Source organism: Ostrinia nubilalis, chromosome 11, assembly GCF_963855985.1.
Source record: "Ostrinia nubilalis chromosome 11, ilOstNubi1.1, whole genome shotgun sequence".
NCBI lineage: Eukaryota > Metazoa > Arthropoda > Insecta > Lepidoptera > Crambidae > Ostrinia > Ostrinia nubilalis.
The window spans coordinates 5,769,583-5,793,437 of NC_087098.1; the positions used below are offsets into that span (position 1 = coordinate 5,769,583).

At 35.1% G+C, this 23,855-nt stretch overlaps 1 protein-coding gene across 3 annotated transcripts in view; it reads left to right on the top strand.

Annotated features, from left to right (window-relative positions):
* Positions 1-23,855, top strand: part of LOC135076139 (uncharacterized) — a 137,629-nt gene that overhangs the window by 86,497 nt on the left and 27,277 nt on the right. For 2 of the 3 annotated variants that reach the window (XM_063970607.1, XM_063970608.1), the window contains exons 3-4: positions 12,330-12,375; positions 21,615-21,741. In XM_063970607.1, coding sequence (XP_063826677.1) covers positions 12,330-12,375; positions 21,615-21,741 — 173 coding nt within the window. Of the gene's footprint in view, positions 1-2,961; positions 3,381-12,329; positions 12,376-21,614; positions 21,742-23,855 lie in introns of those variants that run through there. The other variant, XM_063970609.1, reaches the window with a different exon arrangement.

Consider the following 23,855-nt stretch of genomic DNA (forward strand, 5'->3'; position numbering starts at 1 on the left):
ATGGTTGCAAAAAGTAGGTATTACAGAAAAAAGTAGGTTAGGTTAGGTTAGAACAGTGACCCTTAATGCGCGAAGGCGAGCGAAGCGTGCCGCGGCAGCGGCCGCCGAGCGCTAGAATCACCTCTATTGTTAATGAATCGTTTGGAAATTTCGATAAAAAGAATGAAATAAGGAAATTAATGTAGAACAAATTTTATATTAACTACCCACTAAACAAAATAATAACCACAAGCTAATTTGTATCCATTCTATGCACCAATCAAATTATTTTGTAAATAGTTTATCGTGAAATATTTTTGCCTAATGAAACATTTGGCAAACCATACTTTGCCAAACAATAATTTGCTAAACAATAATATGCCAAAAACAACATTTGCGAATTAAAAGTTTGCAATAAGTTGCTTTGCCAAATGAGAATTTGCCAAATGAAAATTTGCGAAACGTTGTTTGCGATGTGATAATTTGGGAAACGTTTTTTGGCCAAACATTAGTAATCCAAAAACATCATTTATTACTTATTCAATCAAACTCTGTGAGATTTCGTTACATTTTTCACGATAAAATTTTCCACTCCCAAGTTTTCTTTGCCAGTTAGTACGCAGTATTTCAGCATTTACCCAAGACGTAAAGAAAGGTCAAATGTCAAGGTGGGAACCTGCCTAGGTCACCTTTTGTGGAACTTCAAGCTTTCGTGAAATTAAGCGCTGGAACGCTTAGAACTAGGCCTTTTACTTGATTAATGTGACGCATTTAGTGAGGTGCTGTATGTTGAATGTTTAACGTTAATCAAGTTAATGAAATCATTTATAATAAGACAATGTTGATATAAAATTTCAGTTTTGCTACTCTTCAGCAGTAGCGGGTATTTGTTTTGAGTTAATCTCTTTTGTATTTTAAATTATGATACTTTGCGAAAGGATTATTACTATTTCAACTAAACTTCATCTTGTCTGAATAAATTAATTGATTTCCTTGTCAACACACTAGACACGTTTAATTTTTAATGTCATAATAACTAATCGAATCTCATTGCAAAATGTAAGTGTTATACACTTATGCCTACGCAACGTGAAGAGCCAGCAGAAATATGATCGTGTCAATTCAACAATGACATAATTTTGAGCACGCCATCCAAACATCGTTAGGCTGGTATGCAAAATGCAAATAAAAACACATCCACAAGGTAACTTAATGTGAAACTGGTGGCAAAACGAACGTAAATTAACATTCTATGCTCTAACGCCGTTAATATATTTGGAAAATTATTTCCCACTTACACAGTGGGTCAAAGGCAAAAGTGCAACCAGTTTAAATCAATTTTCATCGTTATCAGATATGAATAAAGTCGGGTTTCGAATAAATGGCTAAGGCCTAATGAGTACCTAGAATTGCTTTTGAATAGTAAAATTTGTAGGGTTGCATGGCGCATAACTTTGTAAAGGTTGATTTCTGCCAATAATGTTTTATGTCTTAGTTATTAGCTGACAAGTACGGGAAAACATCTAATAGGTATGTTTGTTTATGTATAACTTGGAAAATAAACATAATAAATATTCCTTTATTACTTATCATTAAATTAGTGGTCAAATAAAGTACCCAAGTGACTTGATCGTAGAAATCTTTTGAACTTTAAAGCCTTGGACCGATTGGAAATTTCTTTATTTTCTTTTTGACGGCCATAAATATTTTTCTATTCTTCAGTTGCTGTTATCTTTGTCTGCCTTTTGTGATTTCGAAAGCAAACATTCAAAAATATTTGTTTTCTTACTGAATCCGGTTTCGATATGCTAAATTGTGTGATAAAATTCGTATGAAATTTCGATTTCATGTGTCATTAAGATATTCAAAACCGATATACCGGTGGTTTTGAACATTTCACGGTTACGTCACTAGCTTTATTGACGTATAGTTTCGGTTTTGTGGTAGGTAGGTATACGGTTGTACAGTCTACATCGATTTTTGTTCCCCTCGAAGTTGTGGGTTTTCCTTGCGATGGTTTAAAGTAGGGGTTCAAAACGTAGCAATGTCATTAACATACTGTCAGGTGAATCAATGTAAATTTATATTGTCGACGCCATATTTTAGTTGCTGAAGTTGTGGCTGAAGTCAGCAACACGTTTATTGCGTCGTGCGTATATGCATGTGCACGCTACGTATTTGTTTGTCGACTATAAGATGTCTGGCCTTCATACCTTTAGGCTTGCGGGGTCAAATGCACATCAAAAATATGCTACGACGTAAAACCTATTCATTTATTTCGATTCGATCAAACCTATAAAGCGCACGTCACGAGTGCGTTCAGTGTGAACCACTCAAACAATAACAATAACTCCGACTTGAGCGATTTCTCGTAGTGTGGAGTAAAGTATACAATCGACAGCAGTTCTAACATTCTACATTTCTCCTTTTAGCCCTTGACTGAAGGGTCAAAAGCGGTCATTTGCTCGCTGCCAACTGTTCTACCACATTGACCCATTTCGATAAACCCGCACATAGATTACGCTTGAGCATTTTACTCAGGTGCTACGAGCGTGCAGTTCGATGGTATTTTTTCTTTTTTTGCCATAAACCAATGATTTTAATTACTTTTTACGGCTTCTAATTCAGATTCCATAATTACTCATGCATGAGCGTTAGATTAATGCAGTCCTTATTAAACCATATCCGTTGTTTTCAAATCAAAACGCATTGAAAATTCAATAATGACTAACAAAATCCGAGAACGTCTAATCGATTCTATTTCTAGTAAATTTTAACTTGTATTATTCACTGACGTCAGGAGTTCCAGATATGAGATTTTTCTCAAAACACATCTCATAAAAATGTCTACGCAAGTGAAAACTTTGTAAGGTCGCCGACAAAGCCTCGCGTGCACACCGGCTTAACGCACGCACACCAACAAAAAGTTTAGCTTATAAGTTTATAATCAAGCGAGGTTTTTATCTCGTAGTCGATGCCCGCACGCCGCACCGCGTGCATGTCGCTCGGCGAAGCCTACGCGCGTCAAAAAACAACCACCGGCGCGGGAAAATAAAAAACACTCAACCTCGATTGTCAAAGCGTTTGACGAAAGTGTTCCATTTTCAAAACTGCGCGAGTGACGTTCGGAAAATTATGAAAGTGATGTGACACATCGTGTTTCTCCGAGGAAAACGTTTAGTTTTTCTTTTTTAGTGACCACAAAAGCGATTGTTTTTGGCCAGTAGCAAAAAGTATACATTTTCAGTGTTTTGTTCTATTGAATGCGGTGTGTTTTGGAAAATTATTACATAAAAGTGGTTTGTTCAGTTTTGCTACGGAAAAGCGGCAGGCAAATTCAGTTAGATGTATGTTCCACATAATATACAACGGGTCACAACATGACGGCAAAGTTCGGCTATGTAAGTAGACTTTTTAACCTACTTATTGTTGGCTAAGTGTTTCGTTAATTGGTTTTATTTCGCATAATGAAAATGAAAAGTTGAAGCGAGAATTTTCATGAAGTATCTTTTAGTAACAGGAAAAATTGATTATTCTTCTCAATTTCGAAATAATATGATGTTAAATTCGTAAGTAGTTATTTTCAATGTTCTATAAGGGATTATTTACAGTATACGAAGTAGTGCGTTAATAAATGAGTTTTCGGTCATTACATTTATTTTAAAATATTTTCAGGAAATTATAAAGCAATACTTTCAGCGCTCATGTACTTATTCGCATTGTAATTTAGACGCCGCGCCGTGTCGCTGATAAGTTCCAGATAAGATCATTGGTTGTTAACAATTACACAGGTCTGCAATGGTTTTCCTCTTTGAAATCTGAGTAACGTTTTCTATAGTTTCTGATGTGCTGATTACGAGAAAAATAATAAAAAAAATCCATCACGTCAGGATTTTTTGATATTGAATATTTAAGATTTTGCTCAAAAATGTCTGAGCGCCTACATTTTAAAATTTATAAAACGTCATTAAATTACTTCAGCTTAATTTTTATTGTATTTAATTAGTTTAAGGGGACATAGAAGTTAATGCAAATCAGTAATTTGTTAATTACTACATAATGAGTATAAGTAATTCGCATGAAATATGTCGAAAAAGGGGTATTTTGGCTTAATTTAGTAATGAGCTCATTTATACATAATGATTAGGTAATATTACTTAATTGTTGCAAATATTATTAGAAAAGGGTGTAATAACGATAAACCAAAGGGTTTTTGTAAAAGTACCCGCACTGATTTAAAAAATTAACAGTTGAACTGCAGATCTTGAAACATAAACTTTAAAATGTCATTGTTTAAATTCTCTGAATAGTTTTTGTAATATTTGCGGGAAATTTATGGTGATAATACAACGAAACAGCATTACAGACTTTGTGAAAAATATTTACGAAAGTTATTTTGGATCCGTTTTAAGTAACCAAGACAAAACTTGGACTCCTCATAAAATTTGTACGACTTGTTTATTAGAACTTCGCAATTGGTCAAAAGGACAGAAAAATTGCTTCAAAATCATTTCGCCTATGCTATAGATATGCCTATGCTCCGACTGTAAAGAAATAGTGGCCAAAATGATTACAACTTTTGGTGTAATGGGTTGTAATATGAGCATTCAACTTCATTTCCTTAATTCGCGCATTGATTACTTCCCAAAAAATGTAGGAGCCGTTAGCGAATAACAAGGCGAAAAATTTCACCAAGATTTGAAAGAGCTTGAAGTCAGGTATCAAGGCAGATGGAATACTAGCATGATGGCGGACTATTGCTGGTTATTCAAGCGCGATGATCCAAACCGGAAATTTAAGCAAAAATCGCACAACCGAAGCTTCTTAGGAAAAAAGGACCAGGTTCCACAAATAAAATTTATATGTAATTTAGACTAGTAATAAGTTGTTATTATGTTTTAGTAGTTTTTTAAGTTAAAAGTAATGTACTTCTTTAAAGATATATTTTTTTATGTAAAAACTTGTGATTTTTTTCCTATTTTCAATCTGTACCTTTTTTGAAAAATCTGGAGGTGATGGAAAAAAACTAAGTACATATTCGTAATCAGCGCACCAAAATACCCTAGAATCAGCTATCAAATCCCAGAGAGGAGGTAATGACCTTCATTTTGCAGGCCTGTGTTATCGATGCCAATGATGCTAATTGATAATTTTAAGTCGTGTGGTGTTTGTTACAGATAATTTATAGACTTTTGTTATGAATGGAAATTTATAGTGCTTTAAAGATATAAACAACGAAGATTTCGATTAAGTATATTGTGGTCGATAGAATATCATTATCGCATTGGTAACATGCTTACTTCGTTCGTATAAAATTAAATCTAATATAATATGTAACTCAAAGGTGACTGACTGACTGACATAGTGATCTATCAACGTACAGCCCAAACCACTGGACGGATCGGGCTGAAATTTGGCATGCAGGTAGATGTTATGACGTAGGCATCCGCTAAGAAAGGATTTTACGCAACTCCACCCCTAAGGGGGTAAAACGGGATCCACGCATAGGAAGTCGCGGGCGGCCGCTAGTCGACGTATAAAATGTTTATTGTACCTACTATTATTTTTAGTTTTATTATTGAGATATCATTATTTTTAGTTTTGTTATTGTAGATGTCATTATTACACGACAAATAAACACTTTTATCTCACAATCAGCATTGTCTTTGGAAAGTATCTCAAGATAAATGCAAAAATCGATTTCGATTCGATACCACTTGCTGCTAAGCGATCATGAAAATAGATCGATTTATTGGTTGTTACTTACATTGATAGAGCTGTGTTTATTCCTAGAACTAGGTACCTATTCCCTGTGCAGGTAATAAATATTAAGTAGGTAGTAAATCTTCTGTCTCATATCTTAGCAGTTTAAAATCTTGATACCTAATTGCAATTATTGGTCTTGGTTATAGGCATTAACCTTGTGAATATGTGAAGATACAATTTTTGAAAAGACAAGACCAAAAAATGTCTGAAAAAAGCTTGTTTACTCTTCCTTTTTTTCAGTGAGCTATCTTTTCCCCAAGTTGACAGGAAGAGATACCTAGCTATAAAAACTAAATTATATTTTTCTCGTCTCCGTCTTACTAACGCTAGCTGTGTGCCAGAACCTTTAAGGATATGTTTGTTTAATGTTTATGTTTGTTTGTACTATTTTATGTGTTTCATTAAGTACATTAGGTAAGCAACATATTAATGCGATGCGTTATCGATTTATTGACATTCCTTACTCGATAATTGACATTATAGATTAATAACTTATAATTAAATGGCCGAGTTTAATTAGTATTTTTGCGATTAATCCTTACTTAATGCTTGCATGATTGGGTAACCTTGATAGGTTTAAACACTTCTGTGCCTAGTGTTAACTGTTGTGTTACAAAATTACGTTTAGTAGATACCTGTAGTTTGATCCAATATCCATACGTCGACGTTTGTCGTCCTTTCAGCCGAAAGACGTCCACTGCTGAACAAAGGCCTCCCCCAAGGATTTCCACGAAGACCGATCCTGCGCCGTTCGCATCCAGGCACCTCCCGCGACCTTCACCAGATCGTCGGTCCACCTAGTGGGAGGCCTGCCCACTCTACGTCTTCCGGCTCGTGGTAATGGCCAATATCTATACGTCATATCCAATTTATTCTCGTGTTACAAAACACAACTCAACTAAAACGGCTTGACCGATTCTTATAAAGTCAGTAGGTCTGAGAATAGGTAAATTATTTTTTAAACCCCTAGGTGATAAGGGGTTTTCACGCGTATGAAGGGCACAGCTAGTAGGTATAAATAATTTATTAGGTAGGTATCATGCTCTTTAATTCAGGGGTGGGAAAAAAACTGTCTGCGAAAGGTTTCAGTCTGGCCCGCTAACGTTTCAGAATAGAGGTGTATCCATCCATGCCTTCATAATAAAATACTTGAATAGTTTCGCTTTTAAAGAAGATATATTATTATTTTAAATGTACCTACCTATTTACTCAATTACCTGCTCATTACATACCTATAAGGAATATTTAAATATGACATCAAATACCTTTGTTCTAATTTTCAGCATGATTTTTGAATAGTTAATTGATATTAGGTTCTTTCTACAGATTTTAATTAATCTTCTAATTTATGTCAAATTGTCTAATATTTAAGCCCCTTATTTCACCCCTTCAGGGAAATAATTTCAGTGCCTGGCGTTTTAGTATAGTCGGCATCAAAAACAACTTCACGAATCTCACACGGTACAAACCCTTAAACTTTACTATAGGTATCTAATGTTTCTGATCAATTCGACTGGGTTAGACGATTATTTTTAAATATAACAAAATATTATGTGCAATTGAGATACTTAGTGACCTCTTCTCTTGAGCTGCTTCTTTTCAGCACGGGCCCACATCCACATTATGGTTCTTTAGTAGAGTAAAAAAAGTGTTTCACGTTGGAAAGTTCTAAACCAACTGAGAAAAAAAAGTGCGTGATAACACAATGCGTGTGTTATCACTTAGCCTGTAACGGGATATCGCTTTTAATAATAAGTTAGTTTCGTCCTTGCCTAACCCGACTTCTATGAAACTGTGACATCATTATTACTATGCAATTGCATTGAACAAAGTTAAGAAATAATACATTATTGCACAATGAAATACTTGTTTATGTATTGTATACTCAATGCATTTTTCACGGCGTGTAAAATTACGTTTATACCACGCTTCGTCATTTACAATTACGATTGACTACTTCCTCTTTGAATTTCCATGTTTCTTTGTTTTTTTAACGTAAGATTTGAAATTTTAACTTTTAATAAAATTCAAAGCTTAATGGAAGTTATGTCTCATTTTTTTCTTTGAGTACCTACTTTTAGGTGTCGGTGGTTAGTGGTCCTGAAATTCAGGGTCAGTTTAGGCTCAGTTTAACATAATTATCCTCCTAATATTTATGATTAATTAATTTTTTTGAAAGCATTTTTACTATGTCCAATATTTTACAATAAAAGAGCGTATGTGCAAAAGCATGTGTAAAATGAAATCTTTCGCGCTGTAATGGGCTACAGACTAATTTGACTGCTTTTATGGAATAGTCGTATCTATCTATGTAAAGAATCGCGTATAGAATAAAAATCAATCATAGTTATTATTCTAACGTTATTTTGTAAGAAACTTAACGCCATCATGATCATAGGTATTACAGAGATAGTTTCTAAGTTCTAAACAAGTAGGTACACAATAACAACTATAATATGCAGTCAACATTGCTGAAATAATTTGTAGTAATATTATCAGTAATCTATTTAGTTTTAATAGGTATTGAATGTATGGACTTAAAAAATAAAATAAAACTAGTTTATACAAACAACTAATAACGAAAAAAAATACTAAAATAGATATTAGCAGTTTATTGAGTACTGATGTTCTTGTCGTCTTGGAGTTTGAAACTTAATCATTGATTTATTGCACCAATATTAGGATCTGATTTACATAAAAAATCGATAACACGTTGTCTTAACTCTGAATTATGAGCGAATAAATCTGGCTTGATGTCTTAATAGTTAATAATGTGATTATTGTGACCATCCCGTTAATTTCACAATATTTTCAAAGGCTAATGTTGCAAGTGAAGATAAACATCGACTCTTGCGCATCTTACGACCGTTAAACAGTTAATTGTAATTTAATCAATGTTTTATTATGATGGAATAGGGTTTCTATTAATTTTTTTTTCTTACATTAGCCTTTTGATTTCAACTGGGCAAACGGTGAATTTATTTAAGTATTGTTGTTAGGCGGTTTTGGAATTGTATGCATTTTAATTGATTTTCCTAATTTTTTGACTACAATGTAACTAGGGCATGAATATCGGAATCTCGGAATCTCGTAATATCGGAATCTCGGACTGCGAGATCCGATATTTCAATTCCGATATTGAGCGACCCAATATCGTAATATCGGAATCAGATAAAAGTTTTAATTGAGGTTTTAAAAAAACCGTTTAAACTCGCCACAACCTGCCACAAAGCCCAAAGTACATGATTGGCAAAGACCAATGATTTTCTCATGTCTCTCACCATCACTTTTTGTTCCACTGCAAATATTTTAATATTTTTACTATTTATGGTTAATTTAACTTGTTCTAAATCAATTTTAGCATTTGCCATATACATAGGTACTTGGTCAACAAAGAACGACATCTCAACTCCCTTTCAAACATTAATTTTACTGGACTATGGACCGTCAGTTCTGCGTACTATGTGTCCTGCCCATTGCCACTTCAGCTTGCTAATCCGTCGAGCTATGTCAGCGACCTTAGTTTACGGAGCTCCTCATTTCTGATTAGATCTCGTAAAAAACACCAAGCATATCCCTCTCCATAGCACGTTGTGCACTGGTAACACATACTGATTGAAGACTTTCGTCTTCGTATTCGACGATTTACCTCTTTCTCGAAATTGCATCTAACTACCTAGCTGATTGTTTGTCCGAGATAGACATACTTACTTGTCAACAATCTCGAGAATCGAGGTCCTAACCGAAACTGGGTAAGGAGCAACATGGACATTCGACATAAGCTTCGTTTTTTCCATATTCACCCGAAGGCCTACCTGTTGGGAAACTCGATTAAGGTCTTCGAGCATTATGATAAGGTCTTCCAACGGTTCTGCCTTAGTACGCAAAACAGACAGACGATGAGGCAGCAAGGTTCTGAAGTGTAGGCCACGTACCGGAAAGCGCAGCGTAGGACTCATAACCACAAGGTGAATGAACCGACGACCTCATAAAGGTAGCAGGAAGGCGCTGGATACAGGCCTCCACCAACCGGCCATTGTGAAAATCAGCATCGGAGCCTGTGTTCAGCTGTGGACGTCTTATGGCTGACATATGGCTGGCTAGTGGTTTTGTGAGTTGAACATCGATATTCAAAGGAACAAATTACAAGCATATTCAAGTTTTTTACCACTCTCTACAATTTTTGTAACACGTGATTTGAATGACTCTAAAATTCGTTCCGCCAACATAAAACAGGGTAATATAATGAAGGAGTAAAAGTTTGTTTGATACCTGTGATTTTACAAAAACACTTTTATTATTTGCTAGTCCATATAGGCTCATTATCAGTAACCCTTCATTATCAGGTGATCCGTCTGCTCGTTTGCCTTTTGTCACATAAAAAAACAAATGCAATGGATACCCATAACGTAAAAATGGTTTTAAAATACTTCAATTTTATGAAGTGCTGTTTTGTACGAAATTAAAGATTTTATTAAAATCATTCTTTTATTGTAAACAATCCAGAATTCTTACGAATATAACCAAATATTAATTTTATAGCACATGAACTCAAGTCCGATATTAAATCGGAATTCCGATATTGAGATCTAATATCGGAATACAATATCGGAATTGAAAACCTTCCGATATTACATGCCCTAAATGTAACGCTGCGCTGCGTAATCAAAAATTGATTGTAGTTTTCAATAAAACGACTTCTCAGTACTTAAAAAAATGTATTCTGATTTATGCTGTCAACTGTACCTGCTCTAGATTTTTTTAAACTTTATTTAACAGTAAAATGTCATTGTCTCTTAGCGTTAAAAGGCGCCACTTTGTCATTGTCAATTTGTACTATTAGTAGTACAAACAATAACACGTTTAAATCCAGTGTCATAGTCCGCATTGATCTAACAATGATTACCTGCATGACCCGTGACCCCCTCTTTTTGTAGTGTCTACTGATACCTAGGTATCATATTATGTGACATGACAATGACAGTATGATTACATATGATTGATAGAGCGATATAACACAATTTCATTTGCAACCTGTTTTGTTATCGCCTCACTTATCGATTTTCTATTTGGATCATTGGCACGCGGTTTGTTTATTGTGTTAGGTGTAATGTTGACATTAAAAACATTGTGTAAGAAAAAACTAAAGGTTTAGTGTAGAGATTTCCACGATACGGAGTTCCTAGGTTCAGTTTCAAGGCGAAACAGAAAAAAATCTCGAGTTTTTTTCAGTTTAGTTAGGACATTAAAACATAACCTGAAAAAATAATATTTCGTGCTTCTGAAAGGACGGTGAGCTGTCACTTCAACTGATTTAAGAAGTAGATGTTTAGATGTTTTTTTTAGTAATAATATTGACTTTTGTTGTTGCAATCTTTATGGAGAAAATTGTGGTTTTAATATGTATTCATTTTTAGCTTTACAAAAGTAATGATCAATCAGCAAAAAATCCATTCAACAATTCGAGAAGAAGCTTTCACTTAATAACGAACTTTTCTCCGCAAAGCTTAGCAAATCATCTACTCTCAAGGTTGCAATAGTCCATATTCTTCCGAATCACCATCTCAACTGTTTTAGTACAGCTCAAACACACTTAGACATGTTTACGCTTTCCACTTCCAAGTGGTTCGGCCAGAATGTATTTGGTTGCAATAAATAAATCTACATAATTACGCGTTAAAAGTGTTTTCGCACTAGACCAAGAGCTAGTGAATGCCAGACCTACGTCATTTTATAAAAGCTGAAAGTTTGTCAGCGTATGCTCCCAATATAGCTTAGAATGTTGATGCATTATGGAGTTTGGGTCATCGTGGCTTTGGCAGCTACCTTAAAAAGATTGTCTGGCAAGGAGTTAGTACGGTCAAAACTATCTGGCTGATGAGGAAACAACTTCTAATCATTGCCCAAATATTATACCAAGCTGCCAAAGCCACGATGACCCAAACTTCATGATGTATCAACATTCTAACCTATATTGGAAGCATACGCTGACAACGTATCAGGTTTTATAAAATGACGTAGGTCTGGCGTTCACTAGCTCTTAGTCTACATGTTTGATGTGTAAAGCGAGACTTGAGTGATAGGACAATGAGTGATCAGTACGCCTCCCATTTGTGTTTGTGATAGTACTTTGAAAATATTTTGTTTTACATGTGGCTATGACTTTTGCCCTCAATATAATCTGAGGTTGAGGTCTGAGAAGACAAGCTTACTTAGAAAATTGAAGATACCAGTCGTTTAAGTGCGGTACCTATGACAGACGATGGAAAAAGTTCCTTTACTTGGAAATAGTCCTGATAAACTTTCCAGCAATAGAAATGCCAATGTTTAGACAGCGGAAAATATCGAATTAGGGTTTTTTCAACAATAGTATCAGTAGGTACTATCTAAAATCTGAATTAGATTTCAGAGGATATTAATCTTTATCTATTGTAGCATGGTTTTTCAGAACTCGAATTTGGTCGTCCGTCCATCGGGAGGCCAGTGATGATATAGCCATTCTCAGATTTATTTTATTAGTTTTTCTATTAATTTACTTAGTACTTGTTCTTCCAACAATTAAATGTATTTTTCTTTGGTTTCAGGTTACCACAGCTTGCCGTCTCTGCGAAGATATTGTGCCTCCTGATGGTAAGTATTAGTACTCGATATAGTCCTTTTATGCATAACACTAATTAACACTATACCTACAAATAAGAACACAATTTGAAAATAAAATTAAATAATCTGTGCATTACTTGTGTAAATTGCCAAAAATTGCCACTTAATCGTCATGATATTCATTTCAGTTTTATTTTTCATTATTTTTCATATTTATTAAATACATTTTAACATCGTGACACGAATTAACTTTATCATATTGACATCGAACACGCATAATTATATTATGAATATGATTATTTAATCAAAATCGTGTAAATCATATTTAAGTAGGTACAATAAATTCCGGATATTACTGAACATTGGTATCTTATGTAGTTGTAATAAGAACTATTTTGCCACAGCTATGTATAGTCTGATGCGCTGCCGGCCTACTCTCAAACACGATATCCGAAGTTTCGAATGTTACCATCCCTCTCACGCAAAGAGAGATGCCATCATGAGCGACAGTGACAGACAGGACTGAAACTACGTACCTAAACGGCGTTACGGAGTAGGCCTGGTAAGAAGACCGTAGGAATCTCCAGCCGCCGATGTCTGTAGCAAACGCCAACAACGACCGTGAAAATCAAGAAAATGTAATAAGTGCACGTAATATATTTCTAAAAGTCAAGTCGAGTGGCCATGAATACGTTTGATTAGTATCTAATTCTTAAACTGAGTCAAGATTTAAAATTTTCTTTAGACATCAATACCAATTTCAAACGCCAACCTTAATATTGACCGTGAAAATCAAGAAATGTAGTAAGCGCACTTACGATATTTCCAAGAAAAGTCGAGTGGCCATAATAAATACGTAAATGAAAGTATCTAATAAAGCTCATCACCGGCGGGTGTTTAGCGAGACCCTATCATTTGCTGAGATTGCCCCACAATATACGCTTCAATGAAGAAATTTTCCTTATTGAATATGGTTATTAAACGTACAATTACATTAACTTTGTATGCAACTGGATATAGGTCTCACTTGGTGAAAGAAGGTTACACGTACATTCAAGGAATAGAAAATAAAAGATTTTAAAATAAACCTTACGTTCTAAAAAGGATACTTACTCGTCATAATGTCGGTGCAAGCCATTTAGCCCAATCCTTTGTCGTTTTAGAAGGCTCTAGACTAGACATAAGAGTTGTTAATGTTCAAGATTATTTTCTTGATATCTATACTTATAATAAATCTGTAGAGAGGTCAATTCTGTACATAAAAAGGTCAAGTTGCTCAAGGTCAGCTGGTAGAGAATGACGTATGGCATTAAGCTCGCCTTTTTGTACAGAACATTGTTGTGTGTGCAATAAAGTCTTTAAATAAATAAATAAAATAAAATATATTTTCAAAATAACTATCAGGGGGTGATTAGTAATCGATACTGATGCCAAAAATGCAATCAGTAAAATTTTTGTCTGTCTGTCTGTCTGTCTGTATGTTCCTTATAGAAACAAAAACTACTCGACGGATTTTAACGAAACTTGGTACAATTATTCTTCATACTCCTGGGCAGGTTATAGTATACTTAGGAATTCCCACGGGAACGGGAATTAGCGGGAAAATCCTTTTGTATGAAAAATCTAAACCGCTTAAGTTAGACGCTTGAAATTTGGCATGCAGGTACCTTAGTAAACTTAAAGCTTAGTTACAACAGGATATTGCAAAATTCCAACGGGAACGGGAGTTAGCGGGAAAAAACATTTGTATGAAAAAATCTAAACCGCGTAAGATAGATGAAGGGGGTAAAATGGGATCCACGCGTACGAAGTCGCGGACGGCCGCTAGTTTTTAATAAATTCTCGATCTTTTCCTTGGCCTTTATTGAATATTGAACATAAATTAGTTTCTACTTCATTTGCCTTATCGCCCATTGAATGTTTAGCTTTAGAATAAAAAGACACATTGCTTAGGTGTCGCACTTTTATGTCGCTTTGGTCCGTTCAGCCAATCAAATGGTGACCGAAAAAATCAACAGTGGGCCGATATGGCACGAATAAAGGTGTTTTATGAAAATATAAGCACATTCTTTACATTTTGATTTTATTGTGAACGTAAAATGTATTATCAGACAGGAAAGGATTTGGTCAAAAATGCGGACTAACGAGATATGTTTTTGATTTGGCGTAAGAATTTTAAGGAACAGTGCTTTTTAAAAGACTAAAAGAACCATTGAGTAACAATGTTTTGCAAGCATTCGTTCTTTCTCGAATCAAGAGTTCTTTTCGTGAACACAGTTTATATTTACAAATCTCTGGCATTAGATTGTAGGTATGTCATTAAGGCTGGGTTGCACCATCTTGCTTTAACTTTGACAAACGTCAAAAATCTGTCAAACTCGGTTATCGTTATAGTAACGGTCAAAGTTAGGTGGTGCAACTCAGCCAAAATGTTTGTTTCGCGAATATTGTGTTCGAGATTCGGATGCAAGCAGAACTTTGCGAACGATCGATCGAGTGACGAATTATCTAGGCCGTCTTTAATATGATTTATATTTTATTTAGTTTGATTATTTAATAAACAAAATACCACCGAAATGATATAATATCTTGTAGCTAAGGTAACGAATTTAATCCTTGAGCTGAGGAAATAAAAAATGCAAGTATGATAAGCTATCTTATAATATGCACTTATTTAAGGAAATTTTAGATTATATTATAAATTCGTAGCGCCATAATGATTGATACGATTGTTAGGTAAAAATCACGTGTGAATATTGTGAAAAAATAAACACCTAAGAAGTCAAATCGCTTGGAGGAGGAAAAGCACCATAAAATATAAGCCACCCTTATGGTTTCACAATTAGCACATCGAAAAGGCAAATGAAGATTCAGACACTTTACTCGTTTAAGTTAGGCACGTTTATTTTGATGACACTCACGTTGGGATCCTTGTATCGAGTCTATTAATTATCACATAAAAATCGTAGGGAATTAGTGTAAAAATAGCTTAACTTTCAAAACTCATAAGTCATTTATTTTTGCAAGTAGGCTTTTAAAAAGCACTTTTACACGTCTCAGTCACGGTCTCAGTATTAACCCTACCACTAACAGCTAAAGAAAGATTTTTTTTTTGGATAGCAAATCTACATACCTACCTAAAGTGTCAGTACCATAATTAGTAACTTAAGTATCATAGAGATGACAAAAATCGTAGGATGCATTTGCATGACCTCCAACAAAAATAAAGTAAATCATGCATACTCGTACCTCTTGTTGAGATGTTAATAACAGTATAACGAACCTTCAAATTTCGTAGACAAAATCAATAGATTAGTAAAATGTTTGATGTTCACACGCTGTGAAGATTTCCGATACACTTGTCGTGAATAGCCTGCGGTCGGGCGTCACTAACTCGAGATAAACAATGTTGGAGTGACCTCCGATAATGCACTGAACTGCTAATTTGGAGATAGTGATTGTACGGAAATGTTTACAGATCGTAAGTGATAATTACTTGTAAATACCTTGGAAGACGTAGCGTGGGCAAGCCTCCTACTAGGTGGACCGACGATCTGGTGAAGGTTGCGGGAAGAGCCTGGATGCGAACAGCGCAGGACCGTTCATTGTGGAAAACCTTGGAGGAGGCCTTTGTCCAGCAGTGGACGTCATTCGGCTGAAACGAACAAACGAACGAAATACCTACTGCTGATTCCATCATTCTATTTCTACGGGTTACAACTTGATAACTGATTTTACAAGCTTCAATCAACTTAATTGTTCAAAAAGAACAAATTATGCTGTGCCTTGCAGAGCACATTTTGTCGTTCAATAATATTATACCACCGTTACGTAGAAAAGTAATGAAAATAATATTTTGAGCTTAAACAATGTAGAGCTGATTTTTTTTATAGTAGGTAGGTAATTTACTTTGCAAACCATTCACTTAAGTTAAAATTTTATTGCACCTTAAAACACAGAACAACAGCCGAAAATAATGCATTGAGCATAATCTCATCGCATCATACTCATAATGAGTCGTTAACTTGGTTTATCCCCAATTTACCTTAAGGCTTGGTATTTCTGCTAAAGTAGGTATTTCGCGCTGTCAAAATCTGCGCGCGCAATACTTCGCCGAAGACAGCGCGCCAAAGAGCTCTCGCGGCTACACAGTATAGAAATACGCAGTTTAGAAATACGCAGTTGGTTAGGTTAGGTTGACTTCCTTCCGTTCAAGCGTCACACTCACAGCACTTTCTAATACAAATCATATCCAAGTGATACAAATTAAAACAACTTTCAAAATTTTTGGGAATATATTTTAGAATCGAATAAATATACAGGGTGTTAGGTAAATGGGTATATGAGCCGACACTAGCCCATGTTAACATGGGCATATAAATGGTATGGTGAAGTCAGAATTTTGATATCAACATTTTTTTTATTTTATTTTCATACAAAATAAATTTCATAAAATCCGATTTGTATGAAAATTAAAATAATTAAAATGAAGATATTAATTTTCTGACTTCACCATACCATTTATATGCCCATGTTAACATGGGCTAGTGTCGGCTCATATACCCATTTACCTAACACCCTGTATAATATAACTACCAAAGTAAACACGGTTCAAAGAGGCGTGGCGTCACCCGACCTTCCGGAAGTTCCGCGCCGGCTAAAAGAATTTCAAGATTACGTCACCCGACCTATCGGTAGATCCTCGGGAGCTTGAGCGATTGGAAAAACATTTTATGATCAGTTACTCGTAGTAGCGATTATTTAGAGCTTGGATAATAAATTATAGTTGTTGCAATTCACAAAGCTTTGCATGTGGTTAATTACATTAATCAGTACACGCATCAATTTTGTTCAGTCTTTTTGTTTATTAATAAATAAAAATATCATACTAAAATTGCATACATATTTGTTTGTATTGGTCTGGGTGTTTTCTTTCCATAATTTATGTATAACGTATGTACGGGGCTCTGTATCGAAAATCACTGTGAGCAATAAGCATCACACACGGTTACCTGGAGTGCATTACCGCAGCAAAAAGCTTGCCATCTTAAATGAACGGTATAATATCGAGGTTTCGTCAGTACAGTTGCGAACAAAGGTGTTTGTGTAGTGTAGTTGAGTTGAGAGGTCAGATTATTGAAATAATAAAACGAACATTTTATTTTTTATATAAATTTTAAAAATAATTTACATTACAGATAACAATGAGAGGATGACATTGCAAGGTGGTGCCAGTCCAGTCTTAAATCCGTTGATATATGCTGCATCTGCCATGTTTTTGGCTAAAAGATTCTTCTATCTTGCAGTTTAGACTTTTATTACAGACCTCAGACAGTATTTTTGGAAAACTTTTACGCATGGTGGAGGAAGGGACGCTCTAGAGCAGTGGTTCTTAACCGGTGGTCCGCGGGCCACTGGAGGTCCCTGGAGGCATTCCAAGTGGTCCACGATGTGCACTTGCACACCTTGGTCAAAACCACTTTTAACTGATTTTTGCAGTCAAACTGGTTTTGACCGATTATGAGGTGGTCCCTGACAAGACAGAAATTTGGTAAAATGGTCCCTCATGACTAAAAGGTTAAGAACCACTGCTCTAGAGACTCAAAACTACAAGGATACACATGAACTCCAGTTTTAAATCCTTTGATATCTGCTGCATCTGCCATGTTTTTGGCTATAAGATTCTTCTATCTTACGGCTTAGACCTTTAGCTACAGACCTTAGACAGTATTTTTGTGAAAATTCTTACGCATGGTGGAGGAAGGGACGCTCTAGACATTCAAGTCTACAAGGAGTCACATGAACTCCAGTTTTAAATCCGTTGCCATCTGCTGCATCTGCCATCTTTTTGGTTAGAAGATTCTTCCATCTTGCAGCGTAGACCTTTAGCTACAGACCTTAGACAGTATTTTTGTGAAAATTCTTACGCATGGTGGAGGAAGGGACGCTCTAGACACTCAAGTCTACAAGGAGTCACATGAACTCCAGTTTTAAATCCGTTGACATCTGCTGCATCTGCCATCTTTTTGGCTAGAAGATTCTTCTATCTTACAGCTTAGACCTTTAGCTACAGACCTTAGACAGTATTTTTTATTATTTATTTGTGTCAGTGTGCTCTTCTAAAGAGTGTAAGACGATTGTATGTAGGTACTATTAAAATGTAATTTTAACTCATTGGTTTTGTCTCATATTTGAGGAATGTACTATGTATCATGAGTAGAGTCTTCGTTTAAAAGAATGCGAACGATTTAAATTTCAATAGGTAGACAAAATTGATAATGTTTAATTATCAAAAATTTAAGCTTTCTCCAGTAACACTGATATTATTATACTGTGACTCATCAAAGTCATCATTGTCAAAAATATTGACAAAACGCGAACTGTCACGGCCAAAAAACTGACACGCGTCCGTCCTCCGTAAGCGCCACCGCGCGACTGATTGAGATTGTCCAAGCCGTCATGGACGATTTTTTCCATATTTTTTAACATAGTAACTAAATAAGACGCAATATAAAAAATTCATCCGTTAAAAGCCCTCAAGTTATTTCTGAACTTTAGTTTAGTAAAAGATTTAGAATCTCAAATCGCTTATTTTAAAAATAAAACCATAAATAGAAAACGAATAGAGGTAACTTTGGGAATTTATTCTATCGAGTCAACTTCATCAAATCGTGTTTCCATCCGTTAATAGCCCTAGAAAATATCCTCAACTATGCCCAATAAAAATCTTAGCTTTTAATTTTACTGTTTAGTACCTCAAAAATGAAAAATGAAAACCTCATTTTCGCCATTTTCTCTGCTACCCGGCCTTAAAGCAAACCATCGTAATTTATCTTTACAACAAATTCCGCTGGTTTCTGTTTTTGACAGAGTAATTATTTCATCAACTAGCATAATTATTAGTCTCAACAAAATCATCTGCACAAAGTTTAATTGCTGGAACTAATTGAGATAAAGATGCTGCTATTTACTCACAAACAGTTGTAAATATAATTAAAATCACATGTAGCGAAGCCGACGTGACCAGTCATATAAAATCTGCATAAAAATTTACTGCTTTATATGTGTGCTACGGGACTTTACGCTTTTATGCATATTTCTGTAACTCTATTTACATAATTATTAACACTATTTTAGACGTATGATCGTTAGCTTTATAGTTTATTTTGACGTGTTATAATTGTGTTTATTAGTCGAATGGGTTTCCTAACATTTTGAAATGTTTACTGTATTGGAACCTTTTACGCTGTTCAAGCAAATTAAGGGTAGCATTCCTTAAAAGTCAAATCCAGGTATTGTTTACAAAAAGTCGCCGTGAAACGCAATATGGCTGAATAGTGACCGCGTCGCGGTAGCCTATGCTTTCCCACTTGAATATGACACCGCAGCAGCAGTTACAGAAGGTCTTATAAAAGCAAATGATCAGAAAGAAAAATTAACTTTTGTAGACAATAAAATAGAATGTAAAATTGTGTGTGCCCCAAAGAATGAACCCCAGCCCGACGGATTAGCTCAGCGCGGTTGACCCATTAAAACGATCGATTGTTTCCTTATTGTACTGCTTGGAATGGTCGGTTCTAGTAATTATTACAAAATCCACAGAGATTGTGAAAGTGTTTCTTTTGACGTTTCGATGACCATTGAATAATCTTATGTAAATTAACAGACAATTTATTAATATGACAGCCGTTGGAGACCACTATAGAATTTCAATTTTTCTAATTAAGCACCTGGGAACGTTTGGGAGCTGTCAGCGGTCTTAATTGAAGTTCAAAAGGGTGGTAGCTTTGAGGGTTAACTGGTAAATATTCAGTGGTTCAGTTCGTGAAGTTCAGGAGGTCGACGAGATAGGCCGTTGATCAATATCTGCGTAATGAGGTGTTGGTACAACAGGCGCCATTAAAACCCGGAGAAAGCACAGTAACAGTATAAGGAAACTAATTTAAACCAATCAACACTAGCGGCTAGTGTGATAGGATTTCACTGATATAGGCAGACCACCGCGGAGTTCAGTGTGGTGATTGATACGTATTTCGATCACACTTCGTTGGTAGCGACTTTAGTATTTGTATTGTGCAAGTTATCATTTTTATTGACGTTAACGGTATAAATATTGACTAACAATGCCTATAAAAATGTATCAATTTATAACTTTAAGTACTTTTATGACTACAAACAATAAAATAGATATTGATAATTATTTTCATTGGCCCCCATTTTTTTCCTGCCATGCCATGACGCCAGTAGCAACTCTTTGATACATCTCAGGGTGCGAACTCGAATGAGAAGTAGTAGAGAATGAAATCTTATCATCTTCACCCGTGCGTGTCTATCGCCTAGAATGCAGATTACATCGTAAAAATTGACGCATGTGGTTTTATAACCTCCTTTGTTCAAAAGTCCGGAAGGTATCCAACGTAACACCTTTGTGTCATCTATGGCGTCAGTTCGGACTCAGCACTAGTGAGTAACCCTGGCATAAATCAGTGTTTTACAGCCCACTGCGTTATCGCAGTTGATTTAGCATGACCATTAGCTGTACGCTTGTACTTACGTTTAGATAGACCTATACATGGCAATGGAATTAGTCCCGCTGCATTTGTACACACGCCCATCATGTTTCAGCATTGATCTGGTTTACTTAATGTTTTTGATGTTTCAGATAAGTGTATGATCTAGGTCAAAAGATATTTGAATTTTAAAAAGACATATCCTCATAATATAGCCATATGTCAAGGACGAAAGTGATTTTTGGAATATACTTTTTCACAAAAATTATAAGCTACGAGTATATGCACATCCGCTTTCGGAAGTAAATATTCAACAGTTATAATAATCGAGACAATCAACGAAGCAATGAAAATATCTCCAAACACAACAACACACAGCTGAAAGAAAATTGCATACCATACATGGCACCACCATGAAGATCAAGTACCAACATGATTTGTGCGATTTGAATTTATCTTAAAAACCTACTTTGAGATTGTTGAATGGGTTGTACAATTTTACTTAACTATAACAAACGACAAGTCTGTCACCTATACAAAAACACCGGTTATGGTTATTGTTACTCTTAATTTAAAATGGTGCGACTCAGTCTTAGGCTGAGTTGCACCATCTTATTTTAACTTTGACAAATGTCAAAAATCTCTCAAACTCCATATAAAAAGCACAGGTTATTTATTGTTATTGTCAGCTTTGGCCTTTTAAAGGCTTTGTGACTTTTTAATTGAATTTTCGGTGAAATAACCTCATTTAACATCCAGGTGGTGATCTGCGGTGCGGTGCCGTCGATGGTCCGTTCAGTGCGCCTCTTCAGCCAGTGCTCCCACCGGTACGTCAACGTGTTCCCAAACGGCACCGTCATGGCCCACTCCGATGGAAACGACCAGTGTGAGTACCTTTATTACTGGAAAGCTCGTTCGATTTTCAAAATTTTAAATGGTCAGTGCTCTTTTGTTTTAAAGTTTTCATGTTAGTGGCCGGTGTTTTTGTCTTTTAAAGATGTTTTATTACTGGCCAGTGTTCTTTAGTTTTGCAAAGTTTTCATATTATTATTGACCAGTTTTTTGTCCTTCAAAGTTTTCTTAACACTGACAACTGAGCAGTGTTTTTTTTTGTCCTGAGATGTCTATTTGCATAGGGGAATGGTAAATCACGTAGGTACCTTACTATACGAAACATTCATAAGATAGACATTTAGTATGGCGAAACTGTCCCTGATTAGAAAAATAGATTAAAATCTAACATCCTCAATACCTTTATCAATACATTCCTTTGATTACAACGCGATTAGCATTGTTTGAACTCAAGGTTTACTATTATTTTTTCAGTTAGTAAACGAGTAAATAATGAACTAACTTATCAATCAAGTATCGTTGATAGACATACTATGGCAGATAAGTGTTGCGGTACAGGATACAACAATTGATTTATTGAGAAAGCGCTTATTTGTTACTAAACAATAGGTGTTTACTTATTGTGCATTGTATTAGCATCAGTTACTGCAAGATATTATGTAAGAAGGTGCATATTACAGAACAAGTCAAGCATAGATTAAGGCAATTTATTGGTTGAATTTCGATATTTAGAACAGAGTTCATCATTGAGATTGAAATTAGTTTTGAGTCTTATTTCATAACTAGCTTTTGCCCGCGGCTTCACCCGCGTGAAATTTAGTTTGTCACAGATCGTCATAAATTATAGCCTATATGTTATTCTGGGTTATAAACAATAATACTGTAAAGTTTCATCAAAATCCGTTCAGTAGTTTTTGCGTGAAAGAGTATAAAAAATCCAGACATCCAAACTTTCGCATTTATAATATTAGTAGAATTAGTAGGATAGGGAAATTAGATAATAATATCTATAATTTGTCTAACAGACAGATGCTACTGAAGTATTAGAGTTAGAATCAACTAGTCAGTAAATTAGAGTAACTCTTTTTCAGGGATAACAATAGTGTTTTTACAAAGGCGATTGGCTTAGGGCTAGCTAGACGTGAGAAACTATAGGAATATGTCAATACTGGGGTCAACGGCCAGTCACCACAGGTACGGTCCAGCGATATAGTAGCAGTGAAATGATGGAATGCCACGCGTTTGTGAATGACGAAAAGAACCAATACTTCAAAGAAAATAACAAAATTTTCTTTGTAAAATGCACTTTCTTGCCTTTTTATAGTGCTTAAAACAAATTGTGTGATATAATAGCAGTAAAATGACGGAATGCCACGCATTGCGTATGAAAAAAGAAGCGATATTAAAAGAAAAGAAACATATTTTTCTTTGTAAAAGGCACTTTCTTGTCTTTTCAACAATATTTAAAATAATTTGTTTAAATAAAATTTGTCATGCCGGATTAATCACATTATTGATGCGATTTTATATTGCTTTAAATTACCTATATTATGACGTTTCAATAATATCCGGTGATTTGTTTACGCCCATATTACATATTACTTTGAAACGCGCAAATGACGTATGAAGTGCGTAGTTGGTGGCCTACGTATTCTTATTTCATTTTATTCAACGTATAGTAATATCTACTACTTACTTTCTATTGATTTCTGAATTATTAATGGTCTGTTTGGATAGCTCAGGCCTTTAGTTAGAGCATTTATGGACTGACGAAGGACAGAGGTCGTTCGATTCAAAATAATGGAAAAGTTATTGTAAAGGTCACATTAGTTTGCTTTGTCTATTATTATGAATAAGAACACTTTATGTAGGGGAACAAAAAAAATAATTCTTAACTTAAATCGCTATAATGTGCACACATTTATTTTAAAATAACAGATAATCTTTCTTTTATGCTTAATCTTGTAATTATTATTGAAAAAATAAAAAACAAACATAAACATCAACGTCGGTTGGTCCTTTCAACACATCTCAATAAAGCTGGTAATTACGCAAACTTGTCTCAAGTGATAATGTTCGATGTATTATTGAATGCCGTAAAACATGTCCACTCCGATAAAAAGGTTGAATTCTTGACGACAAAAAGCG